At 30.2% G+C, this 27,975-nt stretch overlaps 2 protein-coding genes across 11 annotated transcripts; both read right to left on the reverse strand.

The window, feature by feature from the left end:
- Nucleotides 1-303: 303 nt before the first annotated feature.
- Nucleotides 304-9,262, reverse strand: LOC111286139 (uncharacterized). Of its 4 annotated transcripts, none has more exons than XM_022875958.2 (6): nt 8,598-9,262; nt 6,424-6,513; nt 5,024-5,203; nt 4,846-4,932; nt 4,691-4,762; nt 304-2,632 (listed from the first exon to the last, which is right to left on the reverse strand). In XM_022875958.2, exons 1-6 carry the CDS (start codon nt 8,784-8,786, stop codon nt 686-688), a joined length of 2,565 nt encoding a protein of 854 aa, XP_022731693.1. In that variant the 5' UTR covers nt 8,787-9,262; the 3' UTR covers nt 304-685. The 4 variants fall into 4 exon arrangements, with proteins under 4 accessions (XP_022731693.1, XP_022731691.2, XP_089618677.1 ...); XM_022875956.2 differs by having other exon boundaries at nt 6,424-6,510; nt 8,598-9,131; XM_089762551.1 differs by having other exon boundaries at nt 5,024-5,200; nt 6,424-6,510; nt 8,598-9,080.
- A 639-nt stretch (nt 9,263-9,901) lies between these two features.
- On the reverse strand, nt 9,902-17,445 carry LOC111286137 (uncharacterized). Of its 7 annotated transcripts, XM_022875954.2 has the most exons (11): nt 16,851-17,434; nt 16,697-16,764; nt 16,501-16,562; nt 16,249-16,398; nt 15,718-15,894; nt 14,406-14,618; nt 13,272-13,703; nt 11,989-12,389; nt 11,333-11,395; nt 11,167-11,236; nt 9,902-10,740 (listed from the first exon to the last, which is right to left on the reverse strand). In XM_022875954.2, exons 1-11 carry the CDS (start codon nt 17,051-17,053, stop codon nt 10,051-10,053), a joined length of 2,529 nt encoding a protein of 842 aa, XP_022731689.1. In that variant the 5' UTR covers nt 17,054-17,434; the 3' UTR covers nt 9,902-10,050. The 7 variants fall into 7 exon arrangements, with proteins under 7 accessions (XP_022731689.1, XP_022731680.1, XP_022731682.1 ...); XM_022875945.2 differs by having other exon boundaries at nt 11,989-13,703; nt 16,851-17,445; XM_022875947.2 differs by lacking the exon at nt 14,406-14,618 and having other exon boundaries at nt 11,989-13,703; nt 16,851-17,445.
- Between the last annotated feature and the right edge of the window lie 10,530 nt (nt 17,446-27,975).

Here is a 27,975-nt window from a genome sequence, read left to right on the forward strand (position 1 = left end):
GATATCCAATTTTGCTTTGCGAACTTTGTGAATTTAAAATCATGTCTGGAATCTAAGCTTTGATTCAAAATTTGAGCTAGGTCTTCAAGAGCATGGAATGGGCCATGAGAAATTGAGAGAAACTCGATTGGAAATGTATAAAACGAAATGGACAAATGAAGTAAATCAAAATGGTAGGGCCTGTTGCCAATAGCTCATGAACAGTTGAGTTTTCTACGTAATGCATAACGAGAAGTAACAGTAAGAATAGCAGACACAACAGGGTAAGAAATTAAGTAAATTGAAAGGCAAGGCCACGACCCATTGGAATGAATGACTTTGGGATTTAAATCCAATATGAATAAAATCTATTCCGTTTCGATCTCAAGAGGCGCGCAATATCTCTCTATGCTTCAATACCAGAGGGATTAGCCACTAAAACACAATAATCCTGAATTAGAACTACATCTCAAATTCACAGGTGGGCATCAGCTCTTACCCAAACAATCAGCCAAACCACTGAAAAATGACCCCTACATATGGAAAAATGAAGGGAAAAACAAAAAAGAAGAAAAAACAGGAAACTTGTTATCTGAATTGAACTATATTATATGATACAAATCCTCTAAAAGGATTGCTTATCTACCTGCTAACTAGCAACTGAATGGTGGGCCAAAGGATTGAATTAGAACCACCCACACGACGATTAGGAGGATTTATTCAACTGTAGACTGCTGGGAAGGAACCTGACATGACTACAATGTTTTAACTTGGACAGAGCTTCTTGTGACTTACCTAGCATGAGATCAACATAAATCGCAGTCATAATGGCTTCGCTACTGTTTGGTACCAGGGACAATGCTTGCATTACAAAATGGTGGGCACGATCAAGTTCACCTTGTATCGCAGATAAGGTGGCAAGATTTGCATAAAGCGTTCCACGTGCCTCTTCTGGCTTAAGAAACATGAATTCCTGCAAGGCCTCAGGGGAAGTATTATTGGCAGCTGATGCTCCTCCATTTGATTCTTCACAATCAACAGGTTTTTCCACTCGCCACTGCTCACAGTCGTCTTGACCAAACGGCAATTTAACATTATTCCCCCCGGATAAATAAATGGACAAATGCTCCGCAGCTTCCTTAGGCTTGTTCAGCAAGCAGAGAGCCTCCGCTGCATAGACATGACCTAGAAAGATGTAAATTCTTGAACAACCTGGCAGTTCTAAGAGAGATTGTGCTGCAGAAAGAGCCTTCAAAGGATTTTCCAGTTCTAACTCTACATATGCCAGGTTAGCAAGAAGAGCTTGCTTAATCATCTGATTTTCTCTTCTGCATATATCTTCATAATAATAGATTGAGTTCTGAATAATCTCCTGATTAGTTCCCCCCTTTGGCTCTTTCAAATCCCCGTTTGAGTTAACTAGACCTACTAACATAGTTGAAGCCTTGGAATCAATCCCAGGTAAGTTATTATGGTTTGAGTTCCTGGAAGATGCTCCATCACTTGATTCGTCCTCCTCCGAGGACAAACTGGATGGTAAAACAGACTTTGAATTACTCCACTCAGAACAGTTCAACAAGTGCAGTGCATTATAGAGACACTGCCTAGCAAGGGGTAACGAAAGCTTGGGCTGCCCATTACCACCTAAAGCCCAATCATCCTTTTCAACAGAATCTACAAGTCCGTTTCTTGAAATCCCATCTTCAATTAGAAGTTTCCTCCACCTACCCTTTCCAATAACATGGACTCTAATTTCTGATCTGTCTGATGAAGCTCTACTTCCTTTTACAAGTCCTTTCTCTACAGCCATTAGACAACATTCAGCAAGCCGAAGCCACAAGAGGGGTCTTTTGTAGAAAATTAAACTTGACTTGTGGAAACAACGAGAGGCTAGTATTGGTTTCCCACAGGCCAAGTACTGCAACCCACAGTTATATGTTATGAGGAGAGATTTATCCTGTGAGAATGTTAAAAGCTTTAGAGGCTTCTCCTTCTGAAGAGATGAACAATTACTCAGTGCCTTGGAAAAGAACACTGCAGAAGTATGATACTTCCCAAGTTGATAGTAAATGCAGCCTAGATTGTTGTTAATCATGCTTGAAATTACTGCATCTGTCCGATTACTTGATGCCATCAACAACTTGATGGCCTTTCGATGGTTTCCACGAGCATACTCAAGCTGGGCCTTCAAGAGGAGAGCCACGGATGAATCTCTCCCTCGAGCAATGTTCATAGCATGCTTGACTTCGCGCTTTGCTAGCTTTACATTTCTAGTGAGAAGCAAAAACCGAACCTTGTAAAGTTGCAATTTGAGCTTCAGATCAACACCAGAGATAGATTTATCAACTGTGATCCTGGGAAGATCATTTGCAGATGTAAGACCAGCAGTCCTTGCCAAGTTCTGTCTACCAATATCCAGTGTTGAAAACATCTCATCCAGCTGATCCTCAGATAAAGTTCCAGATAGAGGATTCTCAGAGGAATTTAGACTAGCAGCTAAGTCTGAACTAGAAGCATCTGCGACAAACGTACCGCTTGGAAGTGAGGAAGATTTTCCAACTAGATTCATGGATTGTTGGGCAGCCATGTTACCATTGTCCCCTTGGCTCACATTACCAACGCCAAATGCCTTTTCCAAATAATTCAATACATCCTGAACATAATTAAAGCTGTTTCAGTATCAAAGTTATAAAATATAAACACAATTTAAAAAAATAATAATAATAATAATAACATAGTAAAACCTGCCATTAAAAAAACAAGGACACCCACAATGGATGTCATAAATGATAATGCCAACAATTCAGAATAGATGCTAGGAATTATCTCCTATATGCATCTCAAACCAAGTATGATCCACAAGATGTTAAACCATCTTCTCACCAATTCATTACAAAGTCCTTTCAAACAATAAGCAATATAAGGTGTATTACAAAAGAACTGGAGTTTGGTCAGAGAGCAAATTGGGTTTAGAATTGACTGAACTCAGAACATAGTTATAACTGCCCATACTGAAATGAAAACATAAAAGGTGAAGGAAATACAAGAACCAATATATCATATGATAAAATTTATTTTAGCCAAAAAATATTAAATTACACAACCCATGAAAAGCAGTACTGTTCTAGAATAAACTAAATTCTGGACCAGGAAAGGCTTTAAGCATTTTCCATGGAGCATGGAAGTTTCAAAACAAACTCAATCATTCCATTATCTTTTAGGTACATTTTAAGCAGGACAGGGGAAAAGATAGATAAAGCATCAACAGTTTTTTTTTTTTTGCCTAGTTGAGATATAAATGTGAAGAACTAGAAAAGTGAGGGCCAAAAGTAGCATCAAAAGTAAGTCATAAAATCAGAGCATTCTGCATATCATTTAAGACATTGTAATACAAATATAAATATGTAGTGCAAAACAATAAAGTTAACCAACAGTTTTTTTCCAATGAATTGCAACCGGCAACATATTTTATGCTTGCCTCATCACAAAGAACTTTGAAGTTTGAAATACTAATAACTAAAGATGCATTAGCAGACAATTTCAAAATGTTCAAAAAAAAAAAAATGCTGAAGTGGCTTCCAATACATAAAATGCAAGATGGAATAGGAACAAGGAGCGCAGCATTGTAAGGACAACAGTTTGAAAGAAGATTTTCCTTTTAATGCTGCAATTACATGAGAATTTGAATCCGAATTGCAGCATATGGTAAATATACATGCTATCTTTACCAACAATTACAGTATAAAGGGACATAAGTTCAACAATTGCAAGAAAAACAGTGGACCAATCACCAACAAATTATAAATTTTTTAACATAAAAGGAAAATAGATGTGGTTCGTTCTTCTTCAGTGGGTGGAAGAGCCAGAAAATAAGAATGCAGTCCTACTTTAAAATAAAAATAGAGAAAGTACCCAATGGTACATTAAGTATTTAAACAAGGAACAAACATCAGTAGTTTCATAGAGCTTACATAAATTAATAAGATAGTTTAAATACCAGGACTCTAGGAGGCAAAACAGTTTAGATATAGTTACCTACATATGATAAATAAAAAGAAGTGCCTTTAGAAGATAGGATTTGTAAATAATGGATTATGTTGGACCAAAACCTGTCTTCATGATTTAACTATTACTGTGTTACAACAAAAGAGAAAAACGGGGATACCAAAAACCTAGGATACACTCTTGCTAGACCGTGGCTGGCCTGTTTTCAAAGTTTTAATTTTGATTGGAGTACTCAGTACCTTTAATAGTTTGGCATTCCATATAATAAATCATTTTAAAAATTACAATAGGAGGAATATATCGGAAATTGGAGTCGTTTGTCATTCTAAAAAAACATTTCAAATCATCCAATTAAGACCATACAAAATGAAGACGGCTAGCCTTTGATGGATGTGTCATTCCCTAATCTAAAGGAACAAAAGCACCTTTAAATAAATTAGTCTATATTTAAATGTTCTAGACTGCCAAGCACTTCAATGCCCTCTAACAACAAGCATATTAGAGTTTTAAAGGCAGACACTCTAACCACTACAAACAAGCTATCTTTTCATATTTTTTTTGTTTACTGAACCCAAAAGTACAAGGCTAATGGTTAGTCATATCCATCTTACAGTGATCTCTAAAGTGATTACAGTGGAAATTAGCAAGGAATTATTTGATTTTGAAGTAACTACAAGTAATCACACTACAAATATTTAGAACTTACGGCAGATTTTGAAGCATCATGGCAAGCTAGCACAACATCCAGCAACAGGAGGCAGATATGAAGAGCTGTTGTCTGCATATAAATAAAAAGGGAAGCAATTAATGCAAAACCAACAAACATTAAAACAAAATGACAACAGTATAAAGATAAAGTACCTCATCTATTGGTTCGATGTTTTGATACAGAGGTTCAAGAACAGATAATGCCTTTGCATATTCATGAAGGTGGAACCAAATGACTGCCTATATTAGATTATTCAGAACAAACATGTTACTCCAAGCCACTGATGAAAAGATTATAGCGAATTCTTGAAAGGATAGCAAGAGGACATACTACGTTTAGAGCAGCCACAGAAGTATCAAATTCATCTGCGTAAATAACACTGGCACTATTTGAAGCAGAAAACAGTGTAGTTGTACCACTTCCTTTTGAACCTGAAATAACCTTATTTCCAACATTGCTACCGGTTTCCACCTGTTCCCCAGATGCATGTGCGAGCTCCTCACTTCTCTTCTGAACAAAAAAAAAAAAACAAATGATGCCAGTGCAAGTCAAAATAAGTCCTGAACATAGCAATACAATATTTCTCTCCAGACAGCAATCAACCTTCTCAAAATTGTTTTTTTTCCTACTTAGAGCAACTGAGAGAAAGAAAATAAATTCCTCACAGGCACCCTGATATTAGAGGTGAAATACAAACACACGAAATGAACTCAGGCTCAAAAAGTCTCAGGCCCAAATAAAATGGGATCAGATACATAAACCATTTCCATCACTATGCATTTCCCAGAGTCAATATCAGATAACTAGCATTGGTTTCATAGTAAAGCTAATCAAAGTTCAAATTGCCAAATGCCTAACACAATTGAAATCAGTAAATAGCAATTAAAAAAGACACAAACAACTTTGATTTTAGCTGAGCAGAGTTGCTTCACCAAAAAGATTTTATTAGAGTATTAGAAGATAGAATATTTTTGTTTCTCCTTTTTGTTCAAAATTTTTCCATAAATATCTGAAGCAGTTCGCCCCTTCACCCACCATCCATTCATGATTAGAGAAAACAAGACCTCAAAGTTACGAATTTGATGAACAGGCCGGGTCTAACATTCTTTCTAAGGATGTTAATCTTACCCATACTCAATGAAGAACCCGACTTTTTACTCGAATGGAGATGGGAATGGGTATTACATTGTCGGCATAGGGATGGAGATAAGTATAATTTTAAACTTTTATGGGATATGAGGATAAGAATGGGTAATATAGCACCCGCCCTGTACTCATAGCCTACATATATATTTATATATATTTAGTAAAAAAAATTTTTATTATATAATATAAATTATTATTTTAGATTAATTAGAATTAATATATTTTTATCGAAAAATATACATTAATATATATTTATAAAAAAATTACCAAAATATACAAGATAAAAATTAAAAAAAAAAACTAAAAAAGATTGGAATTTATTTTTTTAAAAAAGCTATGGGTATGGGAATTACTCATACCCATTAAATACTTGCGGAGATGGAGATGGGGATAGATTTAAAATACTTGTTGGGTATAAGTATGGCTACAGGGATAGGGATGGGTAATGCTCTACCAGCCCCATAGCCTGCCCATTGACATCCCTAATTCTTTCAGAAGGTACATGACTCATTAATAAGAGAAACTTGGTGGTGAGTGCACAGCCATGTAAACCCAAAGGTAGGGAAAAAAAAAGAACATTGTACCTTGACATTGTTAAGGACTTCAAGCAACTTCTTTGGATCTGAGCAACCATCCCGAAAAAACTCCGCAATTGCAATATTATGAAGAACCTGCTGAAAAATCCATTGGTTCAAAAAACTTAGACTGTGCCAACAGAAAGGGCAGAATCATAATAGATTGCAAAAGCCACTGATGTTGCTATTGGCAGTTACTGTAATTCCAATGAGACAGCAAAAATTTTACTCTTGCAATGAATAACACCAACAAACAGGATTATAAGAAGATCAACTATGTAATCAAAATTCAGAACATAACAAGAACTTTTTAGAAACGGCATTTGATTGAAATAGGACCATCACAATCAGTCTCATGACATTAAAATCTCTTTGAATTTCTCCAAAATTAAATCATTTATATAATAAAGCTATTTTAGGTGGTTTTGAGGCCAAAAAATTTCAACCAAAATAAAGTTTTAATAAAGCAAACAGAGTTTGGTGTTAGTGGAGGACCTAAAGTTCCTGCAGTGGCTGAACTTGTTCATGGTGACACAATTTAGGTACTACTTGATAAAGTTGAAAAGTCATTTCAACAAATTAAATGCTGAACTTTATTACTGCATGTTATAAGTACTAATTCACACTATATAAACTATTTTGGTATGCTACCAAAATTTTCATGCTGAATATATTTAAATGATTTGATAACTACAAAGAATAGATTGAAAGTTTTATGATCCTCATTTTAGCCTTAAAGCCATCACATCTTACACTATAATACCACTTGCACATGTTTTATATATCATGTTAGTATGCATTCTTTTTTAGTTGGTTTCGTTTTTGAATCAAGGCACTTTCTTTTTTGGCTTGGATAAAATTTTAAACGTATCTTTGAAACAGCCTAAAATCTTAAAAAAAAAAAGGTTTAAATATAATTTAAAATAAAAAAATCCATATTGCAAATAATTCATTCATAATTTAAAATTTGTATAGAAATTTATTTTTAATTAATATAGCTAGGTAATGTAGCCTAAAGAGTTTTTAAAACATCTCGATCAAATATAATCTACATTCAACAAAAACTAGTTACTAGCAGACATTTTCAACACTTCTTTCATTTGAAAGTTTTAATTAAGTAGCCCCAATATGAGTAACCAAACATTAACTTTATAATTTTCAACAACTTACTAGGTCATCAAACAGTATGCAACTTCACCTTAACATTGTTCTTTATCATGCATTACAACAAATATTTATATCTCATGCTAGTATTGACTAAAACACTCAAACATGCTTGAAAAATACAAATTTAAACATTTCCTTTCTGAAAGAGATAGCTCACATCAACATATCATTGCACATAACATAAATGTACTGCACACAGTTCTCCTGCCTATCTTAGTAGTACCAAAAAAAACATGACAGCACTTTCAACCGTCTATAAATCCCGTCTTTGATGAATATCTTCTAGTCCAACTTCATCAATATTGATTAACTTTTATTCAATTAAGCAAAGTAGATAAATTGAATCTGCACTGCCATTAAAGAAACCCCATACTTCGACAAATCCTACAATTACTAGCAGGACGGCATTGCAACGGAGTAGACTTATTGGTAGTACAGTAACATAAAAGAATCTGTTGTCACCAAGAAAACTACTATTGCCCAATACACCACTGGTGAAGCTAAAAACTCCACAAGCGACTTTATACATTTACCACGTGCCGAGTAAGTATAAGATTATTATCCTATATACACTGACAGTAGAGTTCAGAAACGCCACAAGCTAGTTAACTGATTACTACGTGTCCAAGTATAAAAGAAGAAATCAACAATGAAATTATTAAGTTAACATACATGGTGAAACCGCCATGTGACAATAATTAAACCTAGTTATGGGTTTTCTAAATTCCACAGTAAATGTATAGAATGATAATCATTAACTAATACAAATAAGGAAGTCAACATTGGATTGGATTATAAAGTTAATTGCTGTAAGAAATTCCAGCGATCGATTCAGCTAATAATCCAGTACCAGTGAGCCAAAAAAAAATACAGAACAAAAAACTTGAAAGTAAAGTTCAAATTCCAGCTTAAAAATATATAAATAAAACAGAAAAGAGCTAAGAAATGAACCGAGTCAATAGCATCAATTAACGGAACTAATGGATGCAAATGCGTAATAATTTGAAATAATTTACCTTTGGATCGTCTTCTTTGTTCTGTTTGAGCTGATTCAAGACATCGAGGCACTCGTCGAACTTCCTAGACTCGAAGTAAAGAGCGGCGTCTTTAGCAAGTGCGGCAGCGATGGAGAGGACGCCGTCGTGGTCGCCGGCAGCACCATCTCGATTCGGAGCCGACGACGATGATGAATCTCGCGAATCCATGACCAGATCAGACCAATTAGACTGGCTAAGAAAATTGAAAAAAGAAAAAAAAGCTCAGGCGTAGAGGATTTAAAAATATATATATATATATATAAAAAAACCCTAGCTTCTTTCAACTAAGGAAATGTCGTATAGTTTTTAATAAAATCCCCATTGGGAGGATATTTTTCGAAGGGAGCCTTCTAAAAGTTATAAGAAATTGCAAAAGAGGTCAATCGGCTTGCGATATTTTGCGGCTTGGGTGTCGCCTGATTTGCAGAAGTGGGGGAAAAAAAAAAAAAAAAAAGCTTTCGCGACCGAATTGGGGTATACTGTAGAGATACAGATAGAGACCGAGGAGAGAGGAGTGGTTCTGAGTCCAAAACGAGTTAAAACTATGGTCTTGGGCTAAATCTTGGTTTGGGTTTTAGACTGCTTTTACAAAATTGAAGTTTAAAATTTCAAATCAAACAGTTTCTTGTAGTTTGGCCGGTGGTGGAACAAGATCATGATTGACAACCATTTTTAAGGGGTTTTCTTTTTTTATTGCTTTTCTTCACTAATGATTTTTGTGTTGTTTTCTTGGAGATATTGAAGGTAATTTTTTAATTTCAATACGAATTGTCCCTTTTAAAACTTGCTTAACACTATCTTGATAAAAAAGAAAGTGAGAAGAAAAAATAAAGGGAAAGAAAGTTAATTTTTTATTGTGTTTGACATAATAGATGAAAAATAAAGAAAAAGAAATATATTAAAAGTAAAATTATAAATTAAATTGTTAATTTAAGTTAAATAAATATTTTTTCCCATGTTAGAAATGATTGGATTTGAAAAGCAGAAAAAAGAAATCAACTCATTTTCCTTTCTTGTTCTTATTTTTTTCCTATCAATCAAACAAAAAAGTGAAATAATAATAATAATAATAATTTTTCCTGCTCCTTTACTCCTACCAAACACAACTCTTTCCCTCCTACCAAACACAATATAATGTACCAAGAAAAAAGTCTTCAGAAATATAATTAGAAACAAAGATTATAAGTGCATGTCTTGATGATAATAGGTATCATAAAAAACAAGGTCATTAAATAATTCCACAAACACATTTGGACTTTTCTGCAAAGTGTATTTTACTGTAATTAAGAAAAATAAACATTATTATTAACATAATTTAATAACTTACATATAATTGTACCATAATTTACACCAAGGAGCGAAATGTGTGAAACTCTCACTCAACATCACTTAATTAGATTGCATTTATACCAGGCCTCATAGATAGAAACGGTCATGCAACTCTTCTCAACATCTCCAAGATGGCTTCTGAATCCCGTATGTCCTGACTCTCCTGTGAGTCCTCGTTTCCCTGAGAAAAATCAAGACTAGTATAAGTCCGGATCCCAGGTCCATGTCCACAGCAGTCCCTCTGCCTTCCTTGCTGTGCTTGTCTCACTTCCTTTTGATGCTCGGTTAGTTCTAGCCTTTTTCGTTTTGGATGCGGGGGTGGCTTATCCTTTTGGTTGAACTTACCAATCATACTCTCCATCAACTCTACTCTTTTTGAGCTCCGGTTTTGTGTTGCAGTGACCTTGCAACTCTGCGGTGCGGTATTGTTTCCTAGCTTACAGCATGTAGCCAGAAAAGATTTGCTTCTATTGTACAGGTTTATTCTTCCATTTCTCGACAGCTTGTCCAAAACATGAAGCAGATTTTGGGGATACTCCAGCTTGATTTGCTTGCCGTATGTGGAGTTCCAAAAGGTGATGGTAGGATCTGAAATTGAGGTATTTGGGTGACCAAGTGTTCTCTCAAGGAGGCATGCTTGAAATTTGAGGAAAGAAGAATCAAAAGTTAGCGGTGGCTGACTCCTTTGTAAACAATTAAGGCACTCAGCCCATAGGATTCCAAGTTGATCTCTGGCACTTTCATCCTGTATCTCTTCTTGTGACAGCCATTGAAGCAGTGGACAGGATATTATCTGCAGTTTAAGCATCACCGAATATTAAAACAACTGAATGCAAATTCCATGGGATAAAAGACTTCTAGAAATGGAAGTCCTGCAGAGGGGAAGAAGGGAGAGAGAAAAAAAAAATTCCCTCGAATAAGACAGGTTAATTACTTCGTCCTACTAAAGAGAGTTTTTGGGTAAAAATAGGGCTTGTAAACCATCCTTTTCAATTTTGAAATGTACTTTCATCTCTCATTTATGTGCTCTATCTCAATTTGAAAAAAAAAAAAGGAACACATGCTCACCTTCGCAAGTAAAAGGCTTACATTGATTTAACTAATGTGTTTGTATGAAAGTTGGGGTTTAAAATTGATCAGCTATATATTGATGGCATAAATGAGATGCAAGAGCTTAAAAGAAGTTCTACTTCAGCACAAAAAAAGAAAAATTACAAACCTCAAAAAATGAAAGAATATCTTGCTTCAAGTGAAGGCAACTAATGAAGCATAACAAGGCAGAAAATACCCTGCAACCCACTCACATAAGACAAATATAAACATGTAAACATTTATAAGAGAGAAAGCTCAACATGAAGCATATATTGGCAAGAGAAATGATTTACCTTGAACTCACAAGACCTACGGTTGGTTCTGTTCCCATATTTATGTACAGGAACTTCATGACTCTGAAGGATATTAAATAACAAATAAGCAACAGCTTTTGTGATTGGGGGAGATATTAAGCACCCTAATATACACACAAACAAAAACACCAGGGAAGATTTTCACTATCTAGTTATTTGAACTCAAATTAATGCCTGTTTGTTGATAGAAGTTTTTGAAAAATGTGCCTCCTTGATAATAGAATAAGCAACAAGCACAATTCAGATTTTTGCTGCAATAAAAATCTGATGAACTACTTGCCTAAGTTCTCATGTAGCTCATGATTGAGGTGGATTATTAATCCTTTTGCTTTTAGTTACCCTACTGAGGAACTTCTATGGTTAGGACAGCTTTGTAAGTAGCTGTTCTAAATGTTGAACATTTCATCCATAAAAATGATGCACTCTTAATTTGAATAGGCCAAAGGGGTTGGGAATTGTGATGCAGGCTGGGAAATGAACCAGTTGCAGCTGAAACATAGTAACTCCCAAAAGGGATTTCTGAAGATCCAGCACTAGTGCTGAGCAATTGAACTGTAAAAGATGTTAAAATTTTAACCTAATGCAGGTTAATGAAGGCTTTAGGAACATGAGTAGTTTTAAATGTTTTCATTTACCTGGAAGAAAATTCTAAAATATTGTTAATGCCACTGAATCTATTGCAGACACCAACACATTCTTTTCCACTTCCACATGAACTTGTATCTGAAGTCAGCTTCTGTTTCAAAATACATTCCACAACCTTGCTAGAGAAAGAAAGGCAAGCAGGCACCAGATCCTTGTAACATAAACCAAGCTCACTCTTTGACTGAAACATGCTACCATTTTCATCAAAACACCAATTTAACATTGCACACAGATCACCACCAAAAGTGTTTGTAGCAGAAGACTTAAAGCATGTGGCACTAACAGAACCATATAATGACTTCCAAACCTCAAAAGCCTGTTCAAGTTTTCTTTCTGAGGAAACAAAAGATTCTTTCAGGGAGTCACTAGCTATCCACAGGGTTAAATCTTTCTGAGAACAAGAGAACAAAATGAAAGGATATGATAAGAGATGGCATATGGCTCCATAAACAGAATTGTCAGTATCTGTTTTGAATAGAGAGAGATCCTGCATTCCATCAATATAGCCATTCAGACCTGTCACTATTGCCATCCATATCTCTATGTAATTAAAGCTCATGTGCCTGTACAATAAACCAACAGAAGCAAGAAAACTTTCCAGGGGAACATCCAAAGACAGTACAAATTTTAAAAAGCTTTGAAACCTCTGTAAAAGCAATTCCATCTCAGGAACATTTGTATTTATAGTTAATTGAACCACCAAACTGATGTAGAGTACAGTTAGATAAACCATAGGTGAAACCAATTCCATATAAGCAATAGAACATTGATGCAGTATTTTTGTATGTTTAATATCAACTGACTCCAGACTGCCAATGTACTTGATGTCTAAAGCCACCTTGTAAAGAGGGGATCCCACAATAGAAGGTTCTAACTCCTCCACAACAGCCTCCGTAAAATAAAGGGAAGTATTAAACAAGTCACCAGCTCCTTCCGAACAGGCATCTTCACCTATGTTCTTGATGAACTTTAATATTGTGTTTAAACAGAACATAATGTTATCATAATTATTTAATGGATTTCTAAACTCCATTCGGACTCCCTTTAAAACTGATCTAAATATCCTCACAGAGGCATCAAAAGCTGATCTTTTGCTTTCAGAGGCATTTGTTGCTGTTGCCACATGAGTAATGATAATAGAAATCATCTTTAAGTAGAAATCCAACTGACTAAGATCCCATGGCAACCATTTAATAGGATATTGCTTCAAAGAGTATCTGCCAGACATACAAGACCCAGGAATGAAGGTTCTAGATGATAGACAAAGGTTTACCTGGTCCTTTGAGTTAGAATTCAAATCTGAACAGTTTGCTGATGTACAATCATCAAGCAAATCCAGGCACAAATCCCATAGCCGCCAGATACTTTTGCTACCTGCTCCTATCTTAAAAATTGCTTGAAACATAGGATCCAATACCACTTTCATTACTGATGGAGAGTTGACGGAGGTATCAAGTTTATGCAGAAGATAACGCCATGTGTTTAGGCAGGAGAAGTGAACAGATACATCACATTTGCTCGAAATGATCCCTATAAGAGGTGTCATAATGAGCTTTAAGCTTTTTGAAAATCCATTTAGTTGCAATTCACTGCTTTTCCCTGGGGATGTTTGTAACTGTTGAATTTCATTCTTTAAGGTTGCATTTTTATTGCAAGCCAGTATTTGAGGGTGAACAAGGGCATCAATAAGACCTTCCCAAGCAACCTGCAAATTGAAGACACAACCATTACAAGGAAGATGTTCAACAAACCATAAATACTTCCAAAATAAATTTGTTTAGAGCCACGAGTAAAAGGTAATAAACAAAGTTGTTTGATCCTGAACTATGCCAAATCAGTATGCTTATACAATTCAAGCCCCTTCAGATTTTGAACATCAGAAAACTTGGGCTCGGCCCAGTCACAAGAGCCAGCATACTTGGATTAAGCTAAACAATTGTTTGTGTGTGTGTTGATTAGTTGTTGCACCTTAGACCTTCCTTATCTCTAGATTAATTCTGTTCAAAATTTCTCGTATTAAGTATTCACAAAGAAATAAATAGCTTTCTACATCATGTGCAAGCACAGCTAAACTCCGGAACAAGTAACAGAGAAAAAGAAATATTGAGTTATATTCAAGATAAACTGTGTCTGTGCAACAGATGGTCAAAGAGACAAGATAATTTAACCAAATCTAAATTTTTTAGCTGAATGCAATTTCTTATTCTGCTTTTGTAATTCCCTGTTTATTGGAATAAGATATAATTAGCCCTTCAAAGAAAAAGTTTTAAAGCAAAATTTTATCAATGATAAATTTTTTAGCTGAAAGCTATTTCTTATTCTGCTTTTGTAATTCCCTGTTTATTGGAATAAGATATAATTAGCCTTTCAAAGAAAAAGTTTTCAAGCAAAATTTTATCAGTAATACCAGTGAAGCAATCTGGACTTGTGGGTTGTAATCTGAAAATGTCTGCTCAGGGACTTTCAACATATCATTTACTAGATGTCTGTTCTTCAAGGCATCAGATCCTAGGAAGCAGATAAACCACCCCCATGCCATGACAGTCTGAACCTTCATGCCCTTGTCTAAAAAATCCTTCATCCCTGTCAGTAATTTTTTCCTCATGTCTTGAATAATAGCCTGGTTAAGAAAGATGATGCACAAGTGATCTAAGAGAATAGAATAGTAATCATGCAATGTTGCAAAACACCTTGAAATAAGTTTTATGATATTATACCTTGAAACTGCACCAGGGAAAATGGTTACAATTCTGCATTTCAGATGAGCGAAATACAGGAACTTAACAAACAGATTTTCATATTATTCAGCTCACACGTGTCTAACCTATAGGAAGCTTCATAGCCATTGGAAGCTTTATTTTTACGGTTAGGTTGAGATGTCTTGATGTTTGATATTGAAAGCTCTTCTTGTTGATCATAAAAGGAATAGAGATGAGTAGTTGGAACGATAGACTGGACCAGTTGTAAGCTTTAGATTCCAACAGGTGGGGCCAAAAAATCTTTCAATTAATCTCTCCCAGATAAATGGTTTGGGTATCAAATTATAGTGTAAATTTGTAAATTTCAACTTTTTATTATTGGCCTTTCCTGTGTACCAAATCTTTTGGTTGCACTTGTTCTGGTTGGAAACAAAGTGAATAGATGATATTTGACTTAAACATGCCGTTCTATTAAGTTTTCTGAAATTAAATGTTCTTGAAGCATAACATAAATGAATGTTCATAGAAGAATAACAGAATGTGTTAGTATTTGTGTGTATTCTTACGAATACAGTTTCAAGGGCATGTTCGAAATGCAGTTTATATCAAGCACACTCCACTATTCACTTCAGAAAATAGGAGAATAAATCATGGTAAAGAATGCAATTTAAACAATTGGTTAGAAGGCATTCCCTAAAAGCCAATGCGTTTCCCCTTTAACTAATAATGTTGGTAATAACTTTAAAGAAATTTTAATTTGATAATATCATCTTGTGCTGTAATGAATTATTGCAGGCTAGTGATATGTTCTATTTAGAATAATAAACAACTAAAGCTGGCAATCAGCCTACCTCTGTCAATAAGAATAAGGGAGGGAGAAAAAATGAATAAGTACCAAGATATGGGTAAAATTTGTCATGTCAATATGTAAAGCCCGTCATATGCACCCTTGAATAAATAGGGCGCCATGAAAAAAAAAGTGCAGTAAAAGACAGCAAGAGCACAACCAGTTAGAAGTACCTTGGAAAGACTTATTGGAGGAGGAAGTATTGTAGACCTAATTTTCAAAAGACATCTCTCTGACATATCTCGCTCTCTCTTATCAATGCTGAGAAGTCTTCTATATATTGGAGGTGTCCATAAGTGTGATGATTCTCTCATCATTTCACTCAAGTTGGATGCTAACTTTGCCACAGCCTAACACAGGTAACTGTAAGGAGTTAGTACATTTGACGAGGCAGTAAAAATCCTGCTGTAGCAAAACTTAAATTTTAAAGTTCAAGAGACCATAAATAAGACATTACAAATTGAATTCAAAGTTAGAACTATAGCAGCATGCATAACCTCTCACCTTTTTCAACAAGCAGTATCATGGATCTTTTTTCTTTTTGGCCAGCAAGGAATCATAGATCTTTTTAACACATTCTATTTAGGAGAGGTTTCCAGCAAATTCAGGATGTTATTGGAGGAATAAATAAGTAAATGAGTCTTTTAATAAACTTTGGCAAACATCTGAACATGATTATCAAACTACCAAATCAATAACTATACCTGCATGGCCTCAAACGTTGTTGACAACGAGCCAATAGGATTATCAAGGGCATGAACAACCGCCTGTAACAATGTATCGAAGAAGGCAGCCAAAAGTGTAGCATCAAATTGCTGGGTTGATATACACCACACGCCTAAATTGCAAACTGACTGCAATTAAGAAATGAACAAATTAAAAAGTTATTAACATAAAGTGCCAAAAGAATTATAGGGAAAAAAAAACCTACCATTGTACTATGATAAATTATTTACCTTCATTTTTGTAAAAGTAATGAGTTTAGCCAATGATTCTAAAACCAGCCTACCATCTTCAGCTACAACAGTACAACACCAAAGACAAAGGGAAAAAAAATAAATCAACATTAAATTAAAATTTCGAAATCTTACTTAAAAAAAAAAATAAAAAGAATTACCAGAAATACTTTAAAGATAAATAAATAAGAATTACCAGGAATTGTAGCAACAAGGCAAGGATGATAGATCATAAATCCCAAGCACTTCAACGCTTGAGCAGCTCTGCAGTCAACCAAAAGGATAAATAAAAAAAAAACCAAATCAACAATTAGAAAAAAAAAAAAAAAAAACTAGTCATTATATTTTACATTTCTTCGTCTTCATCATGGATATCGGAGACGATTAAAGCAATAAGATGGCGAGAACTTTGAGCTAAGGCTTGGATTGAAGGACTGTCACTGGACTGTTCTTGCAAGTGTAACAGAGTAGAGTAACCTAACGATTGGTTTGTTTTTGAATTTGATGATATTAAAGTTTTGATTTCTTCGATCTGATCGGTGATATTGGACATTGTCGAAACGATTTTCGATTGTGAAATCGAAATAGGTGAAAAACCCTAAAAGGTTTTAATTTGGGGGTTTTGCGTTGGCTCCAATTTTCGCGCCAATTGATGTTGTGTTCGCGCGGTGGGTAAAGGGACTGTTTGGCAAGGATAGGATTTTGAACTCAGGTTGCAAAAAAAGGTACACTCTTTTTCAGACTAAATTATTTTCTTTATCATCCAGTTTTTTTTTTCCTTTTTTTTTTTTATTTTGTTTTGAGTCATAAACATTAATATTAATAAGTATTACTACTTTTATTGCCTTCTTGTTTTGATGTATTTATATTTTTATTTTAAACTTGATTTTTCAAAGATTTTTTAGGGTTTAAATTCAAGTTAAATTCATATTTTTATTTTTTATTTTTTGCTGGTTTTTACTTCTTTTTTATTTGTTTGGATTTTTGTTGGTGTCTTTTTCCTTTGGATGATACAATTTTAAAAAACAAAATTGCAATTTTTTTAACAAAATATATCTAAATTTTTAATTAAAAAATAACTTCATATTTGTAAAGAAATTTTTTATGGTTTGTATTTTATTTAAAATTTTTGTTCATTTTATTAATTTTATGATTTTTAAATTTATTATTATTATTATTTGTAATTAAAGTTATCAAAAATTAAACTCCATTCACTAGAATGAGCAAAATCTATGATTGTTGGTCATTTTTTTATAAGTAAAATTTTTAAAATTTTTCAATAAAAACTTGTTACGTGACAAGTAAATAGTTTACTACATGATAGCCAAAGAAACCACTTAAAGATAAATTTTAATTTATGTTATAGAATTTTGGGATTATATTATTTAAGACCCTCAATTCAATGTTTAATATGAGATATCACTCTAAAAATTATGATAATTTATATATATATATATATTATATTATTGTATTTAGTAAGCATTTAATGATTTTACACGATGATGATTTTGAATCATTAAGAGTGATTAGGTCTCTACTTTGAAGAATTATCTAATTCTCATAAAACAAGTCATAAACTTTTATCACTAAAATGAATTGATATATAAACTTAACAATGTCAATTTTACTCATTTAATATATGAATTAAAATTTTATTACATCTTAAAATTGTAATTATTTTATGTTATAATTTTTATATTTTCCAATTAATATTCATTATAACAAGTTTAAAAAAACTTTTTTTTTACATTTTTAATATTTTATATATAATATTATTTTTTATTTTTTATTATGAATTTAATATATCGGTTTCATTTTATAATTTAAATATTATTTTGCAATTTATATTAAAAAATAAATTTACCTATCAATAAATATATTTATTAATTTAATAAATTAATTATATTTTATTATAAAATAAATAAAAATTACTAATATTTTACAAATTATTATCTTTATATAATCATAAAATTATTAATTTATGTAACTATTAAAATATGCATGGTTGTTTTCGTATTTTTAACAAAATAATATTTGATTTTTAATAATATCAAATACAATGATTTTTAATTTCTAAAAATTAATTATTGTTAACCAAACAATATGATTTTAAATCACGAATATTAAAATCATCTTGGTAATAAAATCACTTTAGTAATTATATTACCATAATGATCTTGCAAAAAATACCAAATGCTATCTTAAGAATAATTTTTTTTAATACCTTAGGGAATTTTTTTTTTTGATACCTTAGGGATAGTTAATTGATACCCTTTAGTTGGAAATAAAATGTTGTCATATATCTCTTCAAGGTGTGTTTAGTATATAAAATTATGATAAAACAAACTTGTGAGCTGTGCAATACACAAATCAGTTGTTTACTAAAATATTTATAAATACATAAAATTACTATTTTATAAACACCTATTTTAAACTTTAAAAAATATAACATACTTAAAATTCAAATATTAAAATGATATATTAAAAAAAACACGATAAATAGTTTTAAATTATAAAATAAAAAATACATGATAATAAATAAATAAATATTTGCATCTATGCCTGTATGCCTATATGTTTATATCATTAACAAAAAAAAGTTGCCTATATGTTTATATCCTTAACAAAAATACGTTATGTTTATTTTAAAAAGTATGAAATTATGTTATGTAGGGTTTATTATCAAAATAAATTTTTTAGATTTTATATATTCCAATTAAATAAAGTTTAACTTTTATTTTAAGTCAAATAAGAAACTTTCATTGCTAATAACTTGAGTTACTATAAGCAATGATAATATCTGTAATACTTCTCTAGCATTCTTCTATCTAAATTACATTATCAGTAATGCAAAGATCAAACCGTGCTAATACATTAGTACATTACCCAACCTAATTGACTTTTAGTCTAACATGCTTCATAAAAATAGAAAATGGAATCTCTTCTCCCAAGCCTTACTTTATCTACAAAGTTACATATCATTTAAAGGTATGTTAAAACTATTTAGATTGGGTTTATCATGCCTTTGCATCTCATTCAAGCATTTTGTATATCCTGTGTCCTTAGCTAAAAGCCTCCATTGTTGTAAGATTAGCCATTCTTATAAAACTAAAATGCAACAAAAACCATCCTATCCCTATTTAGGGCAAGTACCGTTATCCCTCAAATTGTATATGTCACACAAATAGTTTCATCAAAATTAACTTTAATAAAATTTAATTGTTAATTACTTCATTAAATAAAAAACCTCTAATTAAAAATTAGATCTGATTATGCTTAGTGCGTGAAAGAGTCATGTAGCTTTACTAAGCTATTTACTTCTCTTTTTTCCACTTCCCATTCTCTTTCTTGCTAGCTATCCATCAAAATTAACTTTAATAAAATTTAATTGTTAATTACTTTATTAATAAAAACCCCTAATTAAAGATTAGATCAATATAAAATAAAATAAAACAAATAACTAAAGAGAAAATATGAATAAAAATTTTTGAAATTTTATAAGTATTCACTGATTTATCACAAACATTACTACTAAAATAACCAAAAGTAAATACAATGTAATAGTAGAACTCACATTTGACTTCCTTTTATACTACCTTTGACCTATCCTTATGATTTAATGGAATAGAAAAATAAGCAAGATTACTCGATTATGCAATTGTAAAAGAGTTTTCTTTTTTGATTATATTAAGAGGACAAAACCATAATACAAATAAAGAGAAGGGGAAGAAACTTGATTTGAAACCAAGTTCTTAATGTCTTCTCCAACGCTTTTAACCATTAAACTAAAAGCTTGAAAACGTTGTAAGAGAGTTTTCACGTGAAAACCAAAATTTCAAAAGCTTTTAGCTTTATAGCCTTTAGATTGTTGAAGGTTTGTAGCTTTTCTTTTCTCTTACTCAAGCTAAAATATATCATTTATTTATGTAGGATTTTTTTTCCTTTTTCTTTGGCTAAAGATCTAAAATCCTTCTTTGCAGTAGCTCACTTTATTTTTAACTTTTTTAGTTTATACGGACTTTTCTCTTTTTCTTTTTCAGCCTTTTTTATTTATAAAAAAGTTTTAAGAGTTTGATTTTTTTGATGATTTATTTTTAAAATATTTAACTAAATCATATCACATAACAATAATTTAAGAGATATTTATTTTTTTCAATTTAGCTTAAATAGTTCAATTGAATTAAATTTATTTAATTAATTTTTTAAGGTTTATATAATCTAAATTTATTTAAAATTCGTATATAAGATATAATATTATCATACTTAAATTATAAGAGAATATTTGGTAAGAAAAATTTTGAACTAAAAAGATAATTTTTTATTTTTGAATTTTGAATTAAGAATGATTGATTTTATTTTTTTATTATATGTTAAGTATAAGTTAAATCAAAACATAAATAATTAAATATGCATATGATTCAGTTTAATTTAAATTTTAAAAGCATTGGATAATTAAATAATTTTTTAAATTTATTTATTTGATAAATAGCATAAAATTAGAAATTATCTTAACTATTGATTTTTTATTACCTAAATAATATATAATTAGATTTAGTTATATCTAGATAAAAATGGATTTAAATTCAAATCAATATTTATATATTTTGAATATTTAATATGATTTGATTATTTAATTTGAAATTTTTTTTATATTTGATTGTTTTGAATAATATTTAATTAGAATTTTTTTGTGTCATTCAAACAAATTATCTAAATAAGCATTCACTTAGACAAACCCTATCAAATTTTTGTCTATGTTGTGATATAATATTATATATGATATATGATATTATAAGATAAAATGATATTATAAATAGATTATATTAAAAAATGTCATTCTATTTTGTGTTTGATGTATTAAAAAATTAAGATAAAAAATTTATTTATTTGTCAAAATTATATTTTTTCAAAGTTTATATAATTTAAATTATTGATATAATTTTTAGAAGTCTAATTGTACATGTAAGTTTAATTCTATAAATTAAAAACAATCATTTTCACTTGGGGATGATTGAATCATTTTATGTTAAAAGGATGATTAATCCTCTATATAATCATATCGCTTTCTTTATATACAAATTAAACATAATATAAAATGATTACTATCATATTCTATCAATCATTGTAGCAAACATGAACTCAAAGACTTAAATGCTTAAACGTTCACCTTAGTTGTTGTTGTTTTTTTTGTTATTATTATTACTTGGATTCACTTATATTTAATATATATTTTTTATTTTTTATTTTTGAATCAAAATAATTAAGATTAAAAATATTATTTTGATACGAATTAATTATGAATTTAATTTTGATTTAAAAATCAACAAAATATAAAACTAAATTATTATTATTGTTATTATTATTATTATTATTATTATGTATATAGGTCTAAGAACCAATCCATTGACACAACAAAAGGAGTCACCACTAATTTTTTATCTAATTGTGATTTACCAGTTATGTGAATATATTCTTTTAAATGCTATCCTAAGTCTAAATTAAGGGTCCTTAAAAAGAATAAGTAAGAAATCTTTTAAACAAAATTGGGTTCAAGAGTTTAATTATATGTAGAAAAAGTTATAGTACCCTTACATGCCTACAAATTGGTACCAATTAATCTTAAATTATCTTTAGCTTTTATTAACATGGTCCTAACTTATTTTTATTATTTATTAATTTATTTGTTAATTTTAATATTTAAATATTAGATATATTTTTAGGTTTTCTCCAACACTTTAATCGACCCCTTAAAAGTATTTAAGTAACATACTTGTTTTCTTAAAGAGGTTTCATTGTTGAATTAATTAAATATTTTCTGAAAAAAATAATGAAATACAAGATTCAACACAAATACACAATTCAATAAAATACAATTTAATCAATCATAAAATCATCACAATTTGTTCCCAATTTTAAAATTTTCAAATTAGAAATAAATAAAAATTATTATATTGAGATCAATTTCTAAATCCTCCAATGTTTTGAATGAATTTAGAAAAAATTCTCTCATCTAAAAATTTTCAAGAAAATTACACATTCGTAACCTATTTAAAATTTCATCATTGTATAAATTTTATTTATTCCTAAAATTGCATTATGAAATGCTTTTATGATTTTTCCCTTACCAATCAAACTTTCTCTATCCTCTTCTAATAATTAAAATCATATACTGAAATTAAATATACATAAAACCACAAACAAAAAAAAATAATGGAAAAAAAAATAAAAAAAGAACATGGTGCCAAATCAATCCATAAGTTTTTATTATTTGGGTTAAAATAAAAAAAAATAAGGCTTATCAAGTGGATTTGTTGTGCTTGGAACAAGCAACCCTAGCTTTAACCTTGTTTCTCTACTAAAACTTTATTTTTTGTCCTATACTCTTATTTTTTAGTTTGCTAGTGTCCTTTATTTCTATTTTATGGCCTTTTCAAGACACTAGCTACTAACCTTGCCTAGAATCAAATGAAGTGTCACTGTTCTTCCATTATGTGTGGCTAAAAAATATGCAAAAAAAAAAAAATCCCCTCATCCACCTTTCAAATCCAAATCCAAACAACAACTACCTAATGCCAAAATTATACTTTAAAGAGGCTAATCCACCTCTTCATTGCCGAAATTTTTTCTTCTTCATCGTGTTCCCTCTTTATGTTTTTATTTCGCTAAATTTATAGGGAACACATCCCATTTGTGAAAGAGTTTTTGATCAACAAGTTATCAATACTTACAAATCAAATCAATTTTAACACTTTTAATCTTTTGCCAATTCTCTTTTGTTATAGTATCAACCAAACAAATCTCTTTTTTTTCTTTTTAAATAATAATAATTCTAAACTAAATACAATACAAAAAATATAAAATAAAATAATAAAATAACATTCAAATCATAATCTTAAAATGTAAATTGACCTCAAACTAAATAAGGTATCTACAACTGCTCCTCTTTATGCATTTTATTTAAAACAAGAGATGTGTAAAAATATAGATATCCATTACGTCTAAATTTGACATGAAAGAAAAAATCTAGAGATTTTCATAAAAATTCGTATTTAAAAAATTTTTTAATAGTTTTAAAATCACATCTTAATAAAATCCCGTGGACAAAAACTTAGCAACTTTGATAAAACATAAAAAGCTTGTCTCATCAAAGGCTCAACAATTTTAAAAAATATAAAATCCAAAAAAGATACCTTGAGGTATCAGAGATCATGCCCTAAGGTCTTAAAAATCATACCTGAAAGTCTTGAAAATTATGCCTGGAGGTATTGAAGATTATGCCCGAAGGTCTTACAAAAAAGTCAATATTTTTCTTTTTATATGCCAACCTAGTTGGACTTAAATTTCACCATTTACCAGCTAATCTTGTTATGTCAAATATTTTCAACATTTTTTCAATCAAGAATTGTCCAGTCCAAAATTTTCATGAAAATTCTTAGAATTTTAGTTCCAAACTAAATGCAATGAATGCTATAAAACTCCAAATTCAACCTCAAAATTCAAACTTTATTTTTTCTGAGATTATGCTCAGAGATCTTAAAGATTATGCTCAAAGGCTTAGAAATCATGCTCAGAGATCTTACAAATTATGTCTAAAAATCTTATAAATTATACTCGAAGGTCTTACAAATCATGATTGGAGGTTTTGAAAATTATGCTTGAAGGTTTTACAAATCATACCGACAGGTCTTAAATATTACGCCTAGAGGTTTTACAAATAATTTCTTATCTTTGAAAAAATTCCTTCTTAATAAAGGCTTAAGAACTTTAAAAATCATTTCTTTTGAAATAAAACATCTCATCTTGGAAAAAGTTTCACCCCATAATCAAGGCTAAACACATTTACAAATCTTATTTTAAAAATTTTCTTAACCCAAAATTTATCACTTTTGTCATGAAAATTTTTTCTCAATTGAAAATTGAAATCTCATACTCGAAAATTTTTTCTCAATTGAAGGTCAAAATATCATATTTTCAAATTCTCAACCTTTCAAAACCAAAATCCAAAGTTAAAACTAAATATGTAATGAATGAGATGAATATTATGCATATAATACAAATAAAAGCCCATGTCATGAACCTTTAATTATGGTAAATAGGTCCTCAAGCTTTTTTCTAATTTCTTTCATTATGCTTTAAAATTGGCTAATAATTTATCTTAACTAGTTTTCATGAGCAATCTTTCACTACTTTCTTTTGACTCAAAACATTCCAATTTTCAAAACCATTCCTTTTATCTATGGATCTTTTTCAAACCTTTTACCTTGACCATTCTACTTGTTCCAAAAAGTCATTCTATCATATTAATATGAAAATCACCTATCTTTTATCCACACTAATTTATATTAGTTCAAATACAAACGTCTTTACAACAAATGCCCAATATGTTCATGACAACCAAAGAAATTACCCCATATAACTATTTCATGATCCCAAAAAATGCATATTCTTTTAAAAACATGTGATTGAATATCTTAGAAATTGATGATTATTGTATGAAATGATAAAAGTGAATCCCAACTTAGTCCATTCAAGGAAATGAAATGGTTCGACACATTGAAGATTTAAAAGAGATTTTAACACTAGACGAGAAAAAGCAAATTAGTATTTTTTTATGCTCATCAATGAAAAATCATCTTTTAAATCATAATCCACTTTTGCACTCTCTTAGTTTTTTAATATGTGGTATTTTAACAAATGTTAATACTAGCTGTGATAGGCCTAAAATTTTTGAAAAAAAAAAGACTTAAGTTTCTAAACAAATATTCAAATTGGGGTTCATCTTCTTGGATTTCTCAAAGGTTTTCATTGTTCATTAGTTTCTTCAAAATCACTTATTCTAATAACATTACTTGAGTTGTTTTGACTTTTGCTCTAGATTTCCCCTTCAAGTTTTCACCTTGGAGCTTTATTTAGTTTTTTCTTTTTACTATTCCATCATACATTTAAAAACTTAAAATTCATCAAAAATAAAAAAGTAATGGTGATTTTTCAAAGAAAAGCTCTTCAATTTAGATATCCACGCTTGATCAAAATAGATTTTTCAAAAGATGTAACGCATGCTAGGGTTTGGGGTCGTTAAAAAAGGATAAATAAGCCCAAAAATGTGTTTAAGATTAATCAAATCAAGGATCATTTCTTTTTTCAATGACATTTTCTTTTCCACATTTTTCATCTTTTTTTTTCTTTTTTATTTTCTTTGAATTCATTTCATTCCTTTTTTTTTCTTTTTCATGTTTTCACTTCTTGACAAATTGAGTCCAAAATTTTAGAATTTACCTTTTGACTATAGGCATACTTTCTTATCATTAGCTTTAGATCTAATACTTTTTCAAAGAGATCTATGTTTATACTTACCCCTAATGTAAAAGGTGATCCTTATTATGGTTTCTTCAAAAAGAGTTCAATAAGCTCGAGAAGGGTAGTAAATGGATATTTTCTTTTTTATGAAAGGAATATGAAAGATGACCATTTATCATAAACAATGTGGATACCTCTATTAAAAAGCAATTCATATGAGTAAATTTATTCTTTGATTTTGAAATCCTTTGAATATCTCATATACATGATGTTACAATTAATTTTTTTTCATTTTTTTTGTAACTCAAGCTCAAAATATATTTTCTTACTACATCAAATGAAGTCTCAATGTAACAATCTTCATTTTCACAACTCACACCAAAAGATGAAATCAATGCCATGCAAATAAAAGGATATTGGAAAAATTGGATACTTTGACCTTTTAGTAAATTTGCCTCAATATGTAGATAAAGGAAAAATTTAAGACAATGAAAGAAAAAAAATGAATGTTGCATAAATCAAGATATGGAACAAGGATACTGAGGGGATATGACCTTTTCAATGATTATATCTCAAGAAAGAAATTGGAAAGGTTAGGCTATGTTTGGGCTAACCTTGACACTTATTAAATTACCAAAATCTAGAATCTTTAAAAGAGTACCTCATGTATTGCTTACAAAGATTTTACAAACTTCATTGTTCATGGCCTTAATGAAGATTATTAACATTGAAATCCCTTTGGGTTAAGTGAAAATCAAGTTTGTGAGACTTGGGAAGTCAGGCATTAGAATGATGTAGTTTTCAACTGAATTGGAATACAAATTGGTTATAATTGGGTATGTTCATTCTTGACAATAATTATCAATTTCTCTAAGATTATTTTCACATGTAATATAAGAATTCATATGCAGATAAAATTGAAAGCAAAACTTATGCAAAAACTCATATAACTTAGACCAAAAACTCAAAATTTTGAAATCTTCCTATAAATTATTGTCATAACATATAGATTTGAAAATCTGTAGCTAGATTTAACAAATGAATAGAGTCGTCACTAATCTTTTTTACTATGTGTGATTGGCCACCTAAGGAATCTATCCCCTTAAGAAGCTTCTAAGCTTTAACTAAGGGTCCATAAAAGAATAAGTTTGGATCTACTAATCAGAATATGGTTCAAAAGTCGGTTACATGTGGGAAGGTTATAGCACCCCCACATGTCCATCCGAAAGATGTTACCATATTATTCTGAATTTATCCTATGGTCTTGAGTCTAATGGTTTCAAATTTTAAGTTAAATATTAGAAATAATTTTTAAGATTCTCTATTAATCTGGTAAAACTCTTAAAAAACACTTCATCACCTCAAGAGTATTCAAGAATCTCATTTGATTTCTTGAAGAGGCTCTGTCATCGAAAAAAGGTTTATTTATTATTATTTATTATTATCATTTTTTTATTGAAAACAAATCTAATTATTCCATCATTTGGGCCAAATTAAAAATATTTTCTTTTTTAAATTTCTAAAATTTTCATCATTTGGGCTTATTTAGAAATTTTTTTTTCTTGGAAAGAAAATAATATGACAATTATTTTTATTAAAATTTTATCTAAATTATTCCACAATTTTGATCAAATTTAGAGAAAATTTCTCACCTAGAGATTTATTAAAAATTTACTATTTAAAATTTGTAAGAATCTCATCATTGGATAATTATCATATATTTTCAACCAAAATTTTTTATTTGAAAAAATAATACAATTACTTTTATTGAAACTTTCATCTAAATTATTTCACAATTTGGGATAAATTTAGAGAAAATTTCTCACCTAGAGATTTCTTAAGAATTTAACATTTAAAATTTCTAAGAATGTCATCATTTGATAATTTGTATTTAATTCTCACAATTTTTATTGTTATTTTTGTTTGAAAATAAATATTAATTATTATTATTAAAATTTTGTCTAAATTATTCTACAATTTGGGCCAAATTTAGATAAAATTTTTCACCTAAGAATTTTATAGAAATTTATCATTTGAAATTTTTATAATTTTCATCATTGGATAAATAATATTTATTCCCAAAATTTTATTTTTCTTATTTTTATTTATTTTCTTTCCCTAAATTTAATCATGAAAAAAAAAAACTAAAAAAACACATATAAATAAATAAATAAAATA

This window comes from Durio zibethinus, chromosome 6, assembly GCF_047325235.1.
Source record: "Durio zibethinus cultivar Kanyao isolate XHJ-2024 chromosome 6, ASM4732523v1, whole genome shotgun sequence".
NCBI lineage: Eukaryota > Viridiplantae > Streptophyta > Magnoliopsida > Malvales > Malvaceae > Durio > Durio zibethinus.

What these genes read in the sequence shown, in the direction of transcription:
- LOC111286139 (XM_022875958.2), bottom strand. Translation starts at nt 8,786, where the DNA reads ATGGATTCGCGAGATTCATCATCGTCGTCGGCTCCGAATCGAGATGGT. An exon ending in AAGTCCTTAACAATGTCAAG is followed by an intron (nt 5,204 to 6,423) that starts GTACAATGTTCT and finishes TTTTTTGTTCAG; the next exon opens with AAGAGAAGTGAGGAGCTCGC. An exon ending in ACATCGAACCAATAGATGAG is followed by an intron (nt 4,763 to 4,845) that starts GTACTTTATCTT and finishes ATTTATATGCAG; the next exon opens with ACAACAGCTCTTCATATCTG.
- LOC111286137 (XM_022875945.2), bottom strand. Translation starts at nt 17,053, where the DNA reads ATGTCCAATATCACCGATCAGATCGAAGAAATCAAAACTTTAATATCA. An exon ending in CATGATGAAGACGAAGAAAT is followed by an intron (nt 16,765 to 16,850) that starts GTAAAATATAAT and finishes GGTTGACTGCAG; the next exon opens with AGCTGCTCAAGCGTTGAAGT. An exon ending in GTAGGTCTTGTGAGTTCAAG is followed by an intron (nt 11,237 to 11,332) that starts GTAAATCATTTC and finishes AGTGGGTTGCAG; the next exon opens with GGTATTTTCTGCCTTGTTAT.